The sequence below is a fragment of the Herpailurus yagouaroundi genome, unplaced genomic scaffold, assembly GCF_014898765.1.
Source record: "Herpailurus yagouaroundi ecotype Mexico unplaced genomic scaffold, PumYag 185, whole genome shotgun sequence".
NCBI lineage: Eukaryota > Metazoa > Chordata > Mammalia > Carnivora > Felidae > Herpailurus > Herpailurus yagouaroundi.
Window position 1 is genome coordinate 5,511,585 of NW_024412416.1, and position 14,665 is coordinate 5,526,249.

General features: G+C 57.1%; 1 protein-coding gene across 2 annotated transcripts; it reads left to right on the forward strand.

The window, feature by feature from the left end:
• Window positions 1–261: 261 nt before the first annotated feature.
• UNC45A (unc-45 myosin chaperone A) lies at window positions 262–14,637 on the forward strand. 2 transcript variants are annotated; one of them, XM_040493600.1, is made up of 20 exons: window positions 262–381; window positions 608–769; window positions 1,003–1,039; window positions 1,341–1,516; window positions 4,075–4,167; window positions 4,627–4,794; window positions 6,028–6,196; window positions 6,484–6,654; window positions 8,127–8,298; window positions 8,899–9,199; window positions 9,988–10,082; window positions 10,313–10,454; window positions 10,836–10,976; window positions 11,179–11,306; window positions 11,493–11,559; window positions 11,973–12,086; window positions 12,300–12,415; window positions 13,265–13,382; window positions 13,489–13,644; window positions 13,795–14,637. In XM_040493600.1, the coding sequence occupies exons 1-20, from the start codon at window positions 376–378 to the stop codon at window positions 14,050–14,052; spliced, it is 2,790 nt and encodes a 929-aa protein (XP_040349534.1). In that variant the 5' UTR covers window positions 262–375; the 3' UTR covers window positions 14,053–14,637. The 2 variants fall into 2 exon arrangements, with proteins under 2 accessions (XP_040349534.1, XP_040349533.1); XM_040493599.1 differs by having other exon boundaries at window positions 305–426.
• The last annotated feature ends 28 nt before the right edge of the window (window positions 14,638–14,665 follow it).

Below are 14,665 nucleotides of genomic sequence, written 5' to 3' on the forward strand. Positions count from 1 at the left end.
GGGCCGGGGTCCGCTCCTAGCGCTGGGCCTCTATACCCTGCTGCTCGTGGCCCTGATGACCGCCGACCTCGTGCACTTCTGCCGCAGTCGGGCAGGGGGTCGGCGCCCAGGCAGCCTCGGGCCTCCCTCTGGGTCCTCTGCCGCGCGCCCCCTGCGGATCTCGGCTGGAACACACTAGGCGCGCCCACGGCTACTCTGCGCCGCGGACCCGAGCCCCGCCCCCTCGCCCGGCGCGCTCTCGCGTTGGCCCCGCCCCTTCCCTGCACCCGCTCTGACGCAAGACCGGGGCGGGGCGGCCGACGTCAGATTCCGGAGCCTGATCCCACCCCCGCCCCAGAGACTGCGCTTGCGCGCGCCTTGGACTCTGGCTCCGCGATGACTGTGAGTGGTCCAGGCACCCCCGAGCCCCGGCCGGCTGCCCCCGGGGTGCGTACCCGTCCCGCCCGCGCCATGGCTACTTCCCACCTGTTCTGACCGTTCCCGACCCTCCTTCTCCCCAAGTCTTGGCCCTCCATGGGATTTGCCCCTGACCCCCAGTCTCCTCTCTCCCAGCTCCCCGGCCCTGGCTGGAGCCCACCCCCAGTGTTTCCCCCCATTCCCTCCACAGGCCAGCTCAGTGGAGCAGCTGCGGAAGGAGGGCAACGAGTTGTTCAAATGCGGGGACTACGAGGGCGCCCTGACGGCCTACACTCAGGCCCTGGGTCTGGGTGCGACGCCTCAGGACCAGGCGATCCTGCACCGAAACCGGGCCGCCTGCCACCTGAAGCTGGTGAGGGAGCCCACTGCCCTTCCTCTGCCCTGCCACGGCCCGGTTTCCCCGTCTCGCTGCTGCTTGGGCCCCGGTTGGGCATTAACCTTCCCAAGCCACCTACACTGGTCTGATGTCTCTTGGGCCTCCGGGTGGTGGTGAATCGAGTGGCTCTGGGGAACTACCCTGCTGCCCCGCTAGTGCTGGGAAAGGGAGATGACCAGCCTCTCAAGCCCCTGAACCTCTTCTTGCAGGAAGATTACGACAAAGCCGAAACCGAAGCATCCAAAGGTAGGGGACTGTGGGCGGTGGTGTGGAGCTGTGGGGCTTCTCCTGGGGGGCAGGGATTCTGGGACCACTGCATGTTCACATTCTCCTTTCCTTTGGCCCCTGAAACACCTCTGCTTTCTTTCTTTCCCACTTCCTTGGGCATTTCCTTTTCTGCAGCTACCCTCACCTTTTCTGAGGCTGGATTACTGAGTCCCACATCTGTCCCCCCACCTTCCTCTGGCCCTCGAGATCTTTCCCCTACCGCTCTTGCCTGGAGATTGGTGGCCTCATGGGTGCTGACGGAGCTCCCGTTTGTACTCAGCCATTGAAAAGGACGGAGGGGATGTCAAAGCGCTTTACCGGCGCAGCCAAGCCCTAGAGAAGTTGGGCCGTCTTGACCAGGCTGTCCTTGACCTGCAGAGATGTGTGAGCCTGGAGCCCAAGAACAAAGTTTTCCAGGAGGCCCTGAGAAACATCGGGGGCCAGATTCAGGAGAAGGTATGTAAATGACATGGGGTGGAGGAGAGAGAGGTGGTAGAGGGACATAGGCCAATGGATCTGGGCAAAGGGTGTAAACACAGAGAGGAGATACTGATGGCAAATGAGCTTATGGAATGAGGCTCAGTCTTGCTAGTATTTAGGGAAAAGCAAACAGAAATAACAGCAACGTGCCGTTTTTTGGTTGTCTCTTTGGCAAGCTTTTTCTTCCTAATGTTTATATATTTTTGAGAGAGAGAGAGAGCGCAAGCGAGCAGAGGAGGGGCAGAGAGAGAGCGAGACCCAGAATCTGAAGCAGGCTCTAGGCTCTGAGCTGTCAGCACAGAGCCCGAGGCAGGGCTCGAAGTCATGAACCGCGAGATCATGACCTGAGCTGGAGTCAGACGCTTAACCAACTGAACCACCCGGGTGCTCGTTTGGCAAACTTTTTAAGCTTTTACACTCTGCTGGAATTAGGGAGGCAGACACTTAAGTGGTGGGCTTGCTCACCCACTGCTGGAGTTGGTATAAATTGGTACATCTTCTTAGCATATGTCTTAAAATTTTAAGTGAGCATATCTGTGATTTAGTATGTTTACTTCTTGTTGCCTTCCCTGGAGAAGCCTTGCGCATGTACACAAGCAGGCGTGTGTATGTTTATTTCAGACTTGTTTGTAGTAATGAAAAATCAAATTGGAGCTTTGTCTTACCTCCGGCAATAGGGGAATGGCTAAATAAACTGGGTGCTGCCCTTACTATAGACTCCTATGCCGTCGTCACCAAGAATAGGTAGATCCACGTGTATAGAGGTGGAAAGAGGCTACTTGTTAAATGAGAAAGCAAAGTGGGCTGTAACACACACTGTATGATATCGTTTATGTTAAAACACTACCCCACATACACCCTCAAAATGATACCATGTTTTTTCTGTGGGTCCGTTTGGGTGTGTAAATATGAAGAAAAATCTTTTTAAAAATAGACGTCAGAATGATAACAGCATGACTCCTTGGTAAAGGAGCAGATTGATGTTTTGTTTGAGGGAGTGCGCTCCTGCGAGTGGGGAGGGGCAGAGGGAGTCGGAGTGAGAATCTTAAGCAGGCTCTGTCCACGCTGAGTGTGGAGCCCAAGGTGGGGCTCGATCTCACAGCTGTGAGATCATGATCTGTGTCGAAATCGAGTCGGACCCTCAAGCGACTGAGCCAGTCAGTTCCCCCCTCCCTCCCGATGGGGTTTTTCAAAGGAGATTTTGCTTCATCCATTACCTTTATGATCTAGGAACAGACATTGTTTGTATAGTACATATGTTTAAAAGTTACCTTAGGAGAAAAAATATCTGAAGACCATCTTGAACAATGTCCAAGCTTGAATTAATCAGATAACGTGATGTTACAGTGCTGGCACAGTGAAAGCAGGAAATACCATGGCAGTCACCTTACTGAAAGCTTGAGACCTGGGAAGGCACATCGTTATGTCTCCATGCCAGCTCTGTGTGGTCAGCAGGAGCTGCCTAGGGCCCTGTGTTGAGAAGGATTAGGAAGCAGATGGCCCGGGGCTAGCAGAATGTGCCATGACAGATTTGTCCGTCTGCCCTGAATGCAAAGGGGGAAGCCGGGAGTGGTGCACGGGCTAGGTATGTGCCCCTGTCCGTAACCCGGGTGGGGGGAGGGCCTAGGATGGTCTTAATCAGATTATTTTATTATTTCATTTATTATTTTTGAGACAGTGAGCAGGGAAGGAGCAGAAAGAGAGAGGGAGACAGAGGATCTGAAGCGGGCTCTGCGCTGACAGCAGAGAGCCCGATGCGGGACTCGAACTCACGAACCTTGAGATCATGACCTGGGCTGAAGCCCGATGCTTAACTGCCTGAGCCATTCAGGTGCCCCGATTTCTGACAAGTTTTTTAAATAATCTGATTGAGGGGCACCTGGGTGGCTCAGTCGATTAAACGTCGGGCTTCAGCCCAGGTCATGATCTCACGGTTGGTGAGTTTGAGCCCCGCATCGGGCTCTCTGCTGTCAGCGCAGAGCCCGCTTCAGATCCTCTGTCTCCCTCTCTCTCTGCCCCTCACCTGCACCCTCTTTCTCTCAAAAATAAATAAACATGAAAAAAAAAAAAAGAAAGAAGATGTCAGAGGAGAGTTCTGGAGCCACAGGGAGCATTAAGCAACTACCTCCTGATCTCCTGGCTCCCTTGCAGCAGGCGTCAATGCCGAGTTCTGTGTCGTGGGCAGAGCACCCGTGCTGCCACAGCACAGAGGGTAGCAGTGGGAATGGGTCGCCTCATGGCCAACAGGATGCCCGCCCTTCTGAATGGCACTGCCTTCAGCATTGGCGCCACCTGTCCTGCCCAAGCGGGAAGCCGCTCAGAGAGGAAAACAGCCTCGGGAAGTTTGGGTGAAGCTGCCAGGCGAGTCTCTTCCTGCCCAAGGTAGCTTGGTGCCCGCCCTAAACCCAAATGTCCTAGCTGTGCCTCCCGGAGACCGGAGCCAGGCCGTGGGAGGAGCCGAAGAGAACAAATAGGGAATGTGATGTCTCTGGCTAAACGAGTGATTTCTTCCATGCCTTGTTGGTTTGTCGTAGGTGCGGTACATGTCCTCGACGGACGCCAAAGTGGAACAGATGTTTCAGATACTCTTGGACCCCCAAGAGAAAGGCACCGAGAAAAAGCAGAAGGTATATCCATGTCTGGGCTGAGTGAGTGGCGGCTGAACTCCCACTGGAGCTGCCCCTCCGTGTGTGCTGATGTTGGCCCAGAAGCTGCTGCTGTGCTCCCGAGCAGCCGGGTTCCCAGAGCCTGAGCGACAGCTTACAGGGCCTGGGGCCTGAGTGTGAGCCACGGAGAGGGAACCTGTGTTCACTGAGCGCCTTGTTGCCAGGGGCTAGGGCCGTGGAGGTGACTGAGGCGGGCTCTGCCAGGGACTCAGGATTCCGTTCATTCTAACCATCAATCCCGAGAGCAAGCTCTTCCTTCTACTTACAGAGGAGGAAACTGCAGTTCAGAGAGGTTCAGTTTATGGCCAAGGTCACTCAGGTGCTGAGTGGAAGCAGTGAGGTCCAGAGCTCAGGGTCTCTGCTTGCCCTGGCCTGTGCTGCATGTAGTGTCCGCATTGTGGCGCACTTCCTTTGACACAGGCTTCCCAGAACCTGGTGGTGCTGGCCCGGGAGGATGCCGGGGCTGAGAAGATCTTCCGGAGCAATGGGGTTCAGCTCTTACAACGCCTGCTGGACACGGGTGAGGCCGACCTCATGCTGGCGGCTCTGCGCACGCTGGTCGGCATTTGCTCGGAGCACCAGTCTCGGGTAGGTGGGGCGGAGGGGCGGGGTTGCTACCTCAGTCAATCTGTCTGTCCCTCCCTCCACCCACCCAGCCACCCACCCCTCATCGTATTCCCAGAAGAACTGAAAGCAGAGTTCAAGGAGACCTGTAACGAGAGAGGAAAAATTAAAATAGCTCGAAAAAGCCCAATGTGATTTGGGATGAGCTGGGGCCTGTTAAAGACCAAAAGCAGCCCACCGGTACCCCAAGCCCTTGCTTTTGGTGGGCTTAAAGTGTGCGGCGGGCTCAGAGATGCCTGGCCCCAGACTCACGCACCGTCCACACAGTGAGAGAAGCTTGGTACCAGGAGAAGGGTCCCTGTCCTTCCCTAACCATCAAACTGGCATTTCCCCTGCGGGGCATCCTCCAGCAAATGATGTGGTCGGTGATGTTACCCACAGCATCTGGACCATCGAGACAGTGACCACATATGCGGGGCTTGACCCCGAACGGATTCTCAGCATAGACGGGGCACATCCAGTACAGACAATTTCACAAGAACAGTCCTACCCCGATGAAGTCTGCGCCCTCGCTCTTGCCTGAGCAGGCTGGACCCAGGGGACAGGGACTCGAGCCTTGGTTCCTTCCAGAGGCACCCGTGATTCCTAGATCAGGGATGGAGCTGTGGGACATTCTGTGAAAGATGTTTGGGCCAAGCTCAGGTTGTATTTCTGGGTCTCCCAAGACTAAGAATGGTGAAACCATGCGAATTGCATCTACCTCCTTCTGCCTTCCTGCCTGTGCCAGTGTGAATATCCAGCTTAGAAATGGGGTAGAGAGACCTTGCAGTCTCTTCCATGCATGTCCACATGCCCAGAGTGTAGACAGAGCCTCACACTTGGCATTGGAAAGGAACTAGGTGTCCCTGGAACTGAGTCCCGGAGCTTGTCCAGACTTATGTGACTCCTTGCTAGGGAAACACGAACCAAAGCAGCTGTTCTTGGGGCCACAGTGTTCCTTGTCTCCTCTCACTGGAGCCGAGGAGAGGAGAGGTAGTGGTGGATGCCTCTGGAATGCTTTCTTTAGGAAGCCTTTCCAGCAGAATAATCCTGGCATTACCCCTGGTCACACCCTCAGGCCCACTTTGATTCCACTTGGAGCTGGTCCTTCCACCCGGATGTTTTCTCCCCCTCTGGCCACACTCACAACTCACACTTAGGGGTCTCTGTAGCTGCCCTTCACCAACTGGAGGCTCTGTCCCTCTCTGTCCCACACAGACAGTGGCAACCCTGAGCGTGCTGGGAACTCGGCGGGTAGTCTCCATCCTGGGCGTGGAAAACCAGGCCGTGTCCCTGGCTGCCTGCCACCTGCTGCAGGTTATATTTGATGCCCTCAAGGAAGGCGTCAAGAAAGGCTTCAGAGGCAAAGAAGGCGCCATCATTGTGGGTGAGTACAATCAGGTCCGCGGTCCTTTGGGTGTTGCGATCGTGGAGGGGAAGGGGCTCAGCCAAACAAGCCAGCTCTTTGCAGCTGCAGGTTGTTGAGGAATGTGGCTTGGGGACAGTATTTGACTCTAGGTTCTAAGCCAGGGTACCTGCAGGGAAGGCTGGAGCCCAGGCCAGAGCCCAGGATGCAGGTCTCCCTTTTCTGTGTCTCCCTGGCCTACAGGGGAAGTTCAGGGGCCAGACAGGGCTGGGCCACTGTGGAGCCCACGAATGTCTTTTCATTGCCAGATCCTGCCCGGGAGCTGAAGATCCTTATCAGTAACCTCTTGGAACTACTGACTGAGGTGGGGGTCTCTGGTCAAGGTCGGGACAACGCTCTGACCCTCCTGATTAAAACAGTGCCCCGGAAGTCTCTTAAGGACCCCAACAACAGCCTCACCCTCTGGGTCATTGACCAAGGTTGGTGATCAGTTTTAAAGAAGGACAAGGTTACTGATCGTATGTGTTACATCTTGCTTGGGTGACTGGGCCGAGTTATCCCCAGTGGGGACTGTTCCCTGCCGTATGTCTGCACTGAAGTGTACCCTGTGGCTGCATCGTATCCTTAGAGAACTCAGAGTTAGACCCTTCAGCCGTGAGCATGTGCACATGCTTGTACATCGAGCAGGCATTGCACGCAGGTTAAGGGGGAGGCTGGACCAGCTTTCTGTGTTTGAAGTTTTTTCAGTGAGTGTAAATTACTTCTATACTCAGAGAAAAAATGCTTAGAAGTTTACTATATAAATTCATACTTCTCATTCATACTTTTACTATATAAATTCATACTTCTATACTCAGAGAAAAAATGCTTAGAAGTTTACTATGTAAATTCATACTTCTCATACTTCTCAGGGCGCCCGGCTGTCTCAGTCGGTGGAACACACCAACTCTTGATCTTGGGGTCATGAGTTTGAGCCTTGCATTGGGCAGAGAGAGTACTTTAAAAAAAAATTTTTTTTTTCAACGTTTATTTATTTTTGGGACAGAGAGAGACAGAGCATGAACGGGGGAGGGGCAGAGAGAGAGGGAGACACAGAATCAGAAACAGGCTCCAGGCTCCGAGCCATCAGCCCAGAGCCCGACGCGGGGCTCGAACTCATGGACCGCGAGATCGTGACCTGGCTGAAGTCGGACGCTCAACCGACTGCGCCACCCAGGCGCCCCGAGAGAGTACTTTAAAAGAGTATTACATACGTACATACGTACACGCATATATTCATTAACTAATTCGTACTTCTCTTTTCCCTTAAAACGTAAGTGAGGAAGGTTTGGCAAAGTCCCTGCATGAATACATTTATCGGGGGCTCATCCTTCAGTGTCCCAGTCATGGTGTGAGCCATGGGTGTTATTTTCCCCTTCAGTTTTACAGACCAGGAGCCTCAGAGTCCCCAGAACATTTGGCCCCATGGGTAGGGCCACCATGCAGTCCTCACTTCTTTAGTTTTATTTATTTATTTTTTAATGTTTCTTTTTGAGAGAGGGAAAGGAGAGACAGAGCACGAGTGGGGGAGGGCAGAGAGAGAGGGAGACACAGAATCCAAAGCAGCCTCCAGGTTCTGAGCTGTCAGCACAGAGCCTGATGCGGGACTCGAACTCACGAACCTGAGAGATCATGCCCTGAGCTGAAGTCAGACGTGTAACTGACTGAGCCACCCAGGTGCCCCCATGCGGTCCTCACTTCTGAGTTCCTTCCCCGACCCCAGAGCCGCCTCCATAGGCAGTGGTGGTTAGCTGGCCATGCTCTCTGAGCCTGCTTTGCGTGTGGCTGTCCACGCCCTATGCCCTTGTCCCTGAGAGGTCCCTCTTCTCCGTGCCTCTCCCAGGGAGCATCCTCCCTTTGCCGCTAGGGGTTGGAACTAGCATTCTGCTGCCTAAATAGTGTGTCTTTTCAGGCCTGAAAAAGATTCTGGAGGTGGGGGGCTCTGTGCAGGACCCTCCTGGGGAACTCATGGTGACGGCGAACAGCCGCATGAGCGCCTCCGTCCTCCTCAGCAAGCTTTTCGATGACCTGAAGTGTGATGCTGAGAGGGAGAATTTCCACCGACTCTGCGAAAACTACATCAAGTAAGGGAATTGGCCCCTTGTCTCATTGCCGGGGGCTCCGACAGGAGTCCTGACCCCTCAGGGAAGGGTGGCAGGGAAAGGTTTTCAGCAGGGAGAGCAGCCTGGGGGAGGCCTAGCCGGGGACAGGGACACTTCTTTTCCCAAAGTGGCCTCCCCGGGGACGTTCTGTGATCCGTTCTACGATGCAGCAATGTCCTCGAGCACTCCCTGTGCTTCCTGAGCACTTGCTGTGTCTCCGTTCCCACACGGTGGTGCAGCGTGATAGTCGTCCTACCCTTAAGGAGGCGACAGGTGGGGCTGAAGACACATCGTAAACTAAGCAGAACAATTTCAGGTCTTGATGAATACAGGAAAGGCAACGGACGGTGGTGTGAGCGAGAGTAACCTATGTCAGGCATATAATCAGGGGAGGCCTGAAAGCCCAGAGAGAGAAAATGGGGCAGCTGGCCTCCTGGGGAACGTCCTAGTCTTCCCATTGGTGGCTTTTCTTGCTGTTCCCGCCCCCGTAGTGCAGATGCCTGGCCGGTGGACGGGAAGCGGGGGAAGGAGGGTCCCGTTATGTCAGCTTTGGTGTGACAGCTGTCACCCTGTGCCCCTCAGGAGCTGGTTTGAGGGCCAAGGGCTGGCCGGGAAGCTGCGGGCCATCCAGACGGTGTCCTGCCTCCTGCAGGGCCCATGCGAAGCCGGCAACCGGGCCCTGGAGCTGAGTGGCGTCATGGAGAGCGTGATCGCTCTGTGTGCCTCTGAGCAGGAGGAAGAGCAGCTGGTAGCCGTGGAGGCCCTCATCCACGCGGCCGGCAAGGCCAAGCGGGCCTCGTTCATCACTGCCAACGGCGTCTCGCTGCTGAAGGACCTGTATAAGCGCAGCGAGAAGGACAGCATCCGGATCCGGGCGCTGGTGGTGAGACGTGCCGGCCTGGGCTGGGCACACGGGTGGGTGGGCAGGCGGGGGGTATTGGGTGGCCCGTATCTCAGGGTGCGGCTCCGGCACATGCTGGTGAAAACATGGGATGTGCGGGGCCTCGTCGAGGCCGGAGGCATGAGCCCTGGCTCCTTCTACCACGCGGCTCATGGGCTCATGGTCCAGTCGGGGAGATGAGCCTCGTCCTGAGAGGACTCATGCCGCCCCCTGGAGGTGGTACGAGAAGCTCCAGGAGGAGATGGTGGAGGAGGAAGAGGACCGCCGGGCCAGGCTAGTCAGAGGAGCCATGCGGAAAGGCGGGGCCTGCAGGCGGCCCCAGGTGCTGGTGGCTTGAGCACTGGATGGCCTCCATGCAGCTTGGGAAAGCCAGTCCTCCTCCTTGGGGAGGCCTGAAAACCCAGAGAGAGAAAATGAGCTTAGTCTCGGACTTCTCCATCCCGGGAGGATGTTGCCTTGGCCGAGGCACCTGTCTTCTCGCCACACGTGTCATAGCTCCACCTGTAAAGAGCTCTTTGTCTGACATGGAAATGAAAAGAGCAAGTCCAGGTGTAGATCTGGAGGGGCTGGGATCCAGGCCTACGCAGGGGACGATACGCCAGTCTCTCCAGATGTGTGTCACGTGGCCACCCCAGTAGCTGATTTGCTGCCGGTGCTGCAGGTGGTAGCCTGGGGTGGATGTGCGTGGCCTCCAGAGGGCCGGGCTCAGAGGAGCCCAGCTCTGCCTCCATCCCCGGAGACCGACAGCTGGTTCTCGCCGCCTCCTCCAGGGGCTGTGCAAGCTCGGCTCGGCTGGAGGGACGGACTTCAGCATGAAGCAGTTTGCCGAAGGCTCTACTCTCAAACTCGCCAAGCAGTGTCGAAAGTGAGTTATTTGGTGTTGCCATGGCTCCCCACCTTCGAGAGAAAGGTCTGGGTGGAGGGTGGGACCTCCTCATGACCCTGCTCTCCTCCAGGCAGACCCTCCCGGATCCTGCCACGTGAACTGCTTCGTGCGTGGAGGGGGTGCACAAGCCTGTGGCTTTGCCCGCTCGGTCTTGGCGGCGCCTTCCCCCAGCCCTTCTGATGGTCATCCGCCGCCCCACATGTCCCTAGGTGGCTGTGCAATGACCAGATCGATGCAGGCACCCGGCGCTGGGCAGTGGAGGGCCTGGCCTACCTCACCTTCGATGCCGATGTGAAGGAAGAGTTTGTGGAAGATGAAGCCGCCCTGAAGGCTCTGTTCCAGCTCAGCAGGGTAGCTCGTGGCTTCCTGTAGTCCTCTGGGAACAGCGTCTAGGATTAGAACTTACCGAGCTCTTTTGTCAGGCCTCGGCCAAAGGCTCTTGTGGCCTCGGATGGGTGGGGAGGGCTGGCAGCCCGCGTGGGTGCTCCGTGGCGTAGACCTGCTGGGCTGCACCCGCAGCGTCAGACAGGATGGATGGTCTCTATGGAGGAGTTCGGGGGGTCGGGTGTGTGAGCTCCCAAAGTTTGGGGCCAGCTTGGGCCTAGGAGGTTCCCACGTTCATCCCGGTGCCCGAGCGGTCCTGCTGGGGGTAGAGTCGGTGGCCTGGGCAGCATTTGTCCCATGCTCCTTTGCCCCGGGATGGCCGGCTGACCGCCCCTCTGCTGCCGGCAGTCCGAGGAGAGGTCGGTGCTCTTTGCGGTGGCCTCGGCACTGGTGAACTGCACCAATAGCTACGACTATGAGGAGCCGGACCCCAAGATGGTGGAGCTGGCCAAGTACGCCAAGCAGCATGTTCCGGAGCAGCACCCCAAGGTGAGGGAGCCCGAGAGGCTTTGGGGGCCTCTGTGCCTTTGGGACCAGTTGACCTGGGGCATCCACAGCAGCTTAAACTTCCGTGTGAGCAAGTTTCTTTCCCTTTGTACTCCTGTTCATCAGTTTGTGCTGTACGGAGGGTCCCCCTTTTCCTGTCCAGCCAGCCAAGGCTCTTCTGCTAATAAGCTGCCTCCCCATCCAGGACAAAGCAGGTTTCGTGAGGGCTCGGGTGAAGAAGCTGCTGGCGGCGGGCGTGGTGTCGGCCATGACGTGCATGGTGAAAACCGAGAGCCCTGTGCTGACCAATTCCTGCCGAGAGCTGCTCTCCAGGTGAGGCCGCCTCAGCGCAGCCAGAAGCCTCGAGACGGTCCGTGTAACTGCAGAGGAGCAGGTCCCCGGGGCTGTGGGCCTCTGGGAGTGAGGGGCCACCGTGTAGCTTCCTGCCTTCGCTGAGTCCAGACGGTGCGGTGTGAGCCAGAGCCCCGGCCCCCGCCCACCTTCACCCTCTCCCCGCAGGGTCTTCCTGGCTTTGGTGGACGATGTAGAAGACCGCGGCACTGTGGTTGCTCAGGGAGGGGGCAAGGTAAGCTTGCACGCTCCTTCCTGGTGGTCTGTAAAACGTGAGTCAGCGGCCGCCACACTGGAGACGAGGCCAGAAGGCATTACGAATGACCGGCAGGAACATCCTCCTGCCGAGTGAGTGATGCCGACGAGGGCAGGTTTGTGCCCATTCAGGTCCCAAGTTCTCCTCCTCTCCCTCGTGTCACTGACCTGCATGGTCTGGGGCCCAGCACAAGCCGTGGCTGGCCCTTAATAGGTGTTTCCTGAAGTGTTTGGGCAGCTTAAGGGGATGCCTGGGAGACATGAAGAGATCTGAGCAATGTGGTCAAGCCCGGGGGAGGAGAGAGGCGAGCACCCGGTCAGGGCTCAGGGCCTGGTAGTTTGGGCCTGACCTGCTAGGACACATCTCGGACACTCATGGGCTTGTCCCCACAGGCTCTGCTCCCACTGGCCCTGGAAGGCACTGATGTGGGGCAGACAAAGGCTGCCCAGGCTCTTGCCAAGCTCACCATCACCTCCAACCCAGAGATGACTTTTCCTGGAGAGCGGGTATGTGTCCTGCTGCCCCAGCCCTGGCCTCTCCTTCACCTCTCACTGGGTCCTGGTGGCCTCTGACCTGGGCTGTGGCTCCTCCTTGGGACTGACAGGACGTGGCAGCTTTGCTGAGCCCTGGTGTGGGGAGGGTGGCCTTCTGAGGGCGGGCTCTGCCCCTCAGGGCAGTGGGGGCGGGGCGAGTGGCCCTGACAGGTGGATGTATCACAGATCTACGAGGTGGTCCGGCCTCTCGTCTCCCTGTTGCACCTCAACTGCTCAGGCTTGCAGAACTTCGAGGCACTCATGGCTCTGACCAACCTGGCGGGGATCAGTGAGAGGCTCCGGTAAGGTCCCTCGGGACAGGGGGCCTGGGCAGGGAGGGCATTTACCCCAGGACTGCACTTGACGGCGTGAAGAGCACTCTTGGGTCGTTGCTTTATTTGAGCCTCGTGGTGACCTCTGTGTATTATGTAGCTGGGGAGACAGGCCAGTTTTGACTAGGCCAGCGTTCCACGAGTGGGCAAGGCATTGGGCAGCGACAGTGCGAGCTCTAGAGTCAGACTGCCCGGGTTTATTAAATCCTGACTTCACTGGTTACCGGTGTGCAACCTCAGCCTCAAACGAGTGCTGCTCTGTGCCTCCGTTTTTCTTCTGGGAAATGGGATGGTTATAGTACCCATAGGTACTACAGGGGTAGTAGCAAGGAGAGGTAAATGAGAAAACGCAGGCAAAAGCACTTAGTACACAGAACGTGGCTCCCAGCAACGTGCCCAGTCAACATGTGTCAGCTGTTACTCCTAATTGTGATATTGGCCCCGTTATCCACTACTCAGCCTTGGTCTCTTCTTGTGCAAAACAGTTATAATCATACCTGCACCTACACCATAGGGCCGTGGTGAGGACTAAGAAAGATAGTCCAAGTTCGGGGTCAGGGTAGGTGCTTAAATGTTAGCTGTTAGCATCACCATCACCAGCCCCCTGGTCTCCTAACTCCTACTGTAGAGCATTTTCCACGGTCCCATGCTGTCCCCCAGGCCTGCTTAAGAAGCTGGAAAGCAGTGCCATTCATACCTCGTGCAGGAGGGTCTTTGGATACCCCCTGGGAAATCCTTGGCCTGGGGCTCGATTGTGTGGGGACGCTGGGGTGGGGGAGGTGGATGCGGAGGCTCACCTTTCCACCCTCGGCCCTACAGGCAGAAGATCCTGAAGGAGAAGGCCGTGCCCATGATTGAGGGCTATATGTTCGAGGAGCACGAGATGATCCGCCGGGCAGCCACGGAGTGCATGTGTAATTTGGCTATGAGCAAGGAGGTGAGGGCTGGTCCGGGTGGTCCTGATGGGCAGGCATGCAGAAGTACCTGTGTCCCGCCAGGCTTTGCCCCAGCCGACTCCGTCCCCTCCCCTCTTCTGACTGCAGGTGCAGGACCTGTTTGAAGCCAAGGGCAACGACCGGCTGAAGCTGCTGGTGCTGTATAGCGGGGAGGACGACGAGCTGCTGCGGCGGGCAGCTGCTGGGGGCCTGGCCATGCTCACCTCCATGCGGCCCTCCCTCTGCAGCCGCATCCCCCAAGTGGTCAGTGCCTCGGTGCGGGAGGGAAGGTGGGCAGGAACTCCCTGCATGCTGGCGGTTGGTGGGGTGTGGGGGGGATCCCAGGGCACGCAGATGTGCTTCTGCCAGGGTTGAGCCTGTGGCTCGGTGGTGGCACTGCCCTGTTTCCCGCAGACCACGCACTGGCTGGAGATCCTGCAGGCCTTGCTTCTAAGCTCCAACCAGGAGCTGCAGCACCGGGGTGCCGTGGTGGCACTGAACATGGTGGAGGCCTCGAAAGACATAGCCAGCAGCCTGATGGAGAGCGAAGTGCTGGAGATCCTGTCGGTGCTGGCTAAGGGCAAGGAAAGCCCCGTCACAAGGGCTGCCGCAGCTTGCCTGGCAAAAGCGGTGGAATACGGGCTTATCAAACCCAACCAGGATGGAGAATGAGGGGCTGCCTCATGCACACGTCACCTGTTGCAGCAGAGGAGTGAGGACATACGCAGCTTGGGCTGGTGGGGGCTGGGATGCTGCACACTGGCTTGTCTGTAGCTGCCCTTTGACGTCCTCTGCTCAGTCAGGGACCACCTTCAGTCACAGCCCTGCTCTGCCAGCACTGCCTCCAGCCTCACGCAGCAGAGCCCTTTTCCTGTACTACTGTAGAGAGCTGGGAATGGGGAAGGTGCATCCTAACCCGGCCTGTGGGTTCCCGGCATTGGGAAAGGGCGCGTCAAGCAGCCTCACCAGCTGGGAGCAACTCCCGAGCCTGCTAGCGGGACTGCCTCGATCCTCTACGTATAGGAAGTGAAATGTGTGCCCTGTCCCGAGGCAGGGAGGGCTGGCTGTGAGCCAGGCCTGGTTGAGTCTACAGCGGAGCTACAGAGCACAGCCCCCTGGACGGAGGGAATCCAATGGCTTCTCCACCCTGGAGCCTGCTGAGTTGCTTTTTAATTCTGCTCGAGGGTCAAGGGGTAAACCTAGGAAGCTAATAAAAATCTGTTCCGTCGCTTGGGAATAAATGGGTTTGGACTCCTAGATGCTGCCCCTTCAATATTTTTGTCTT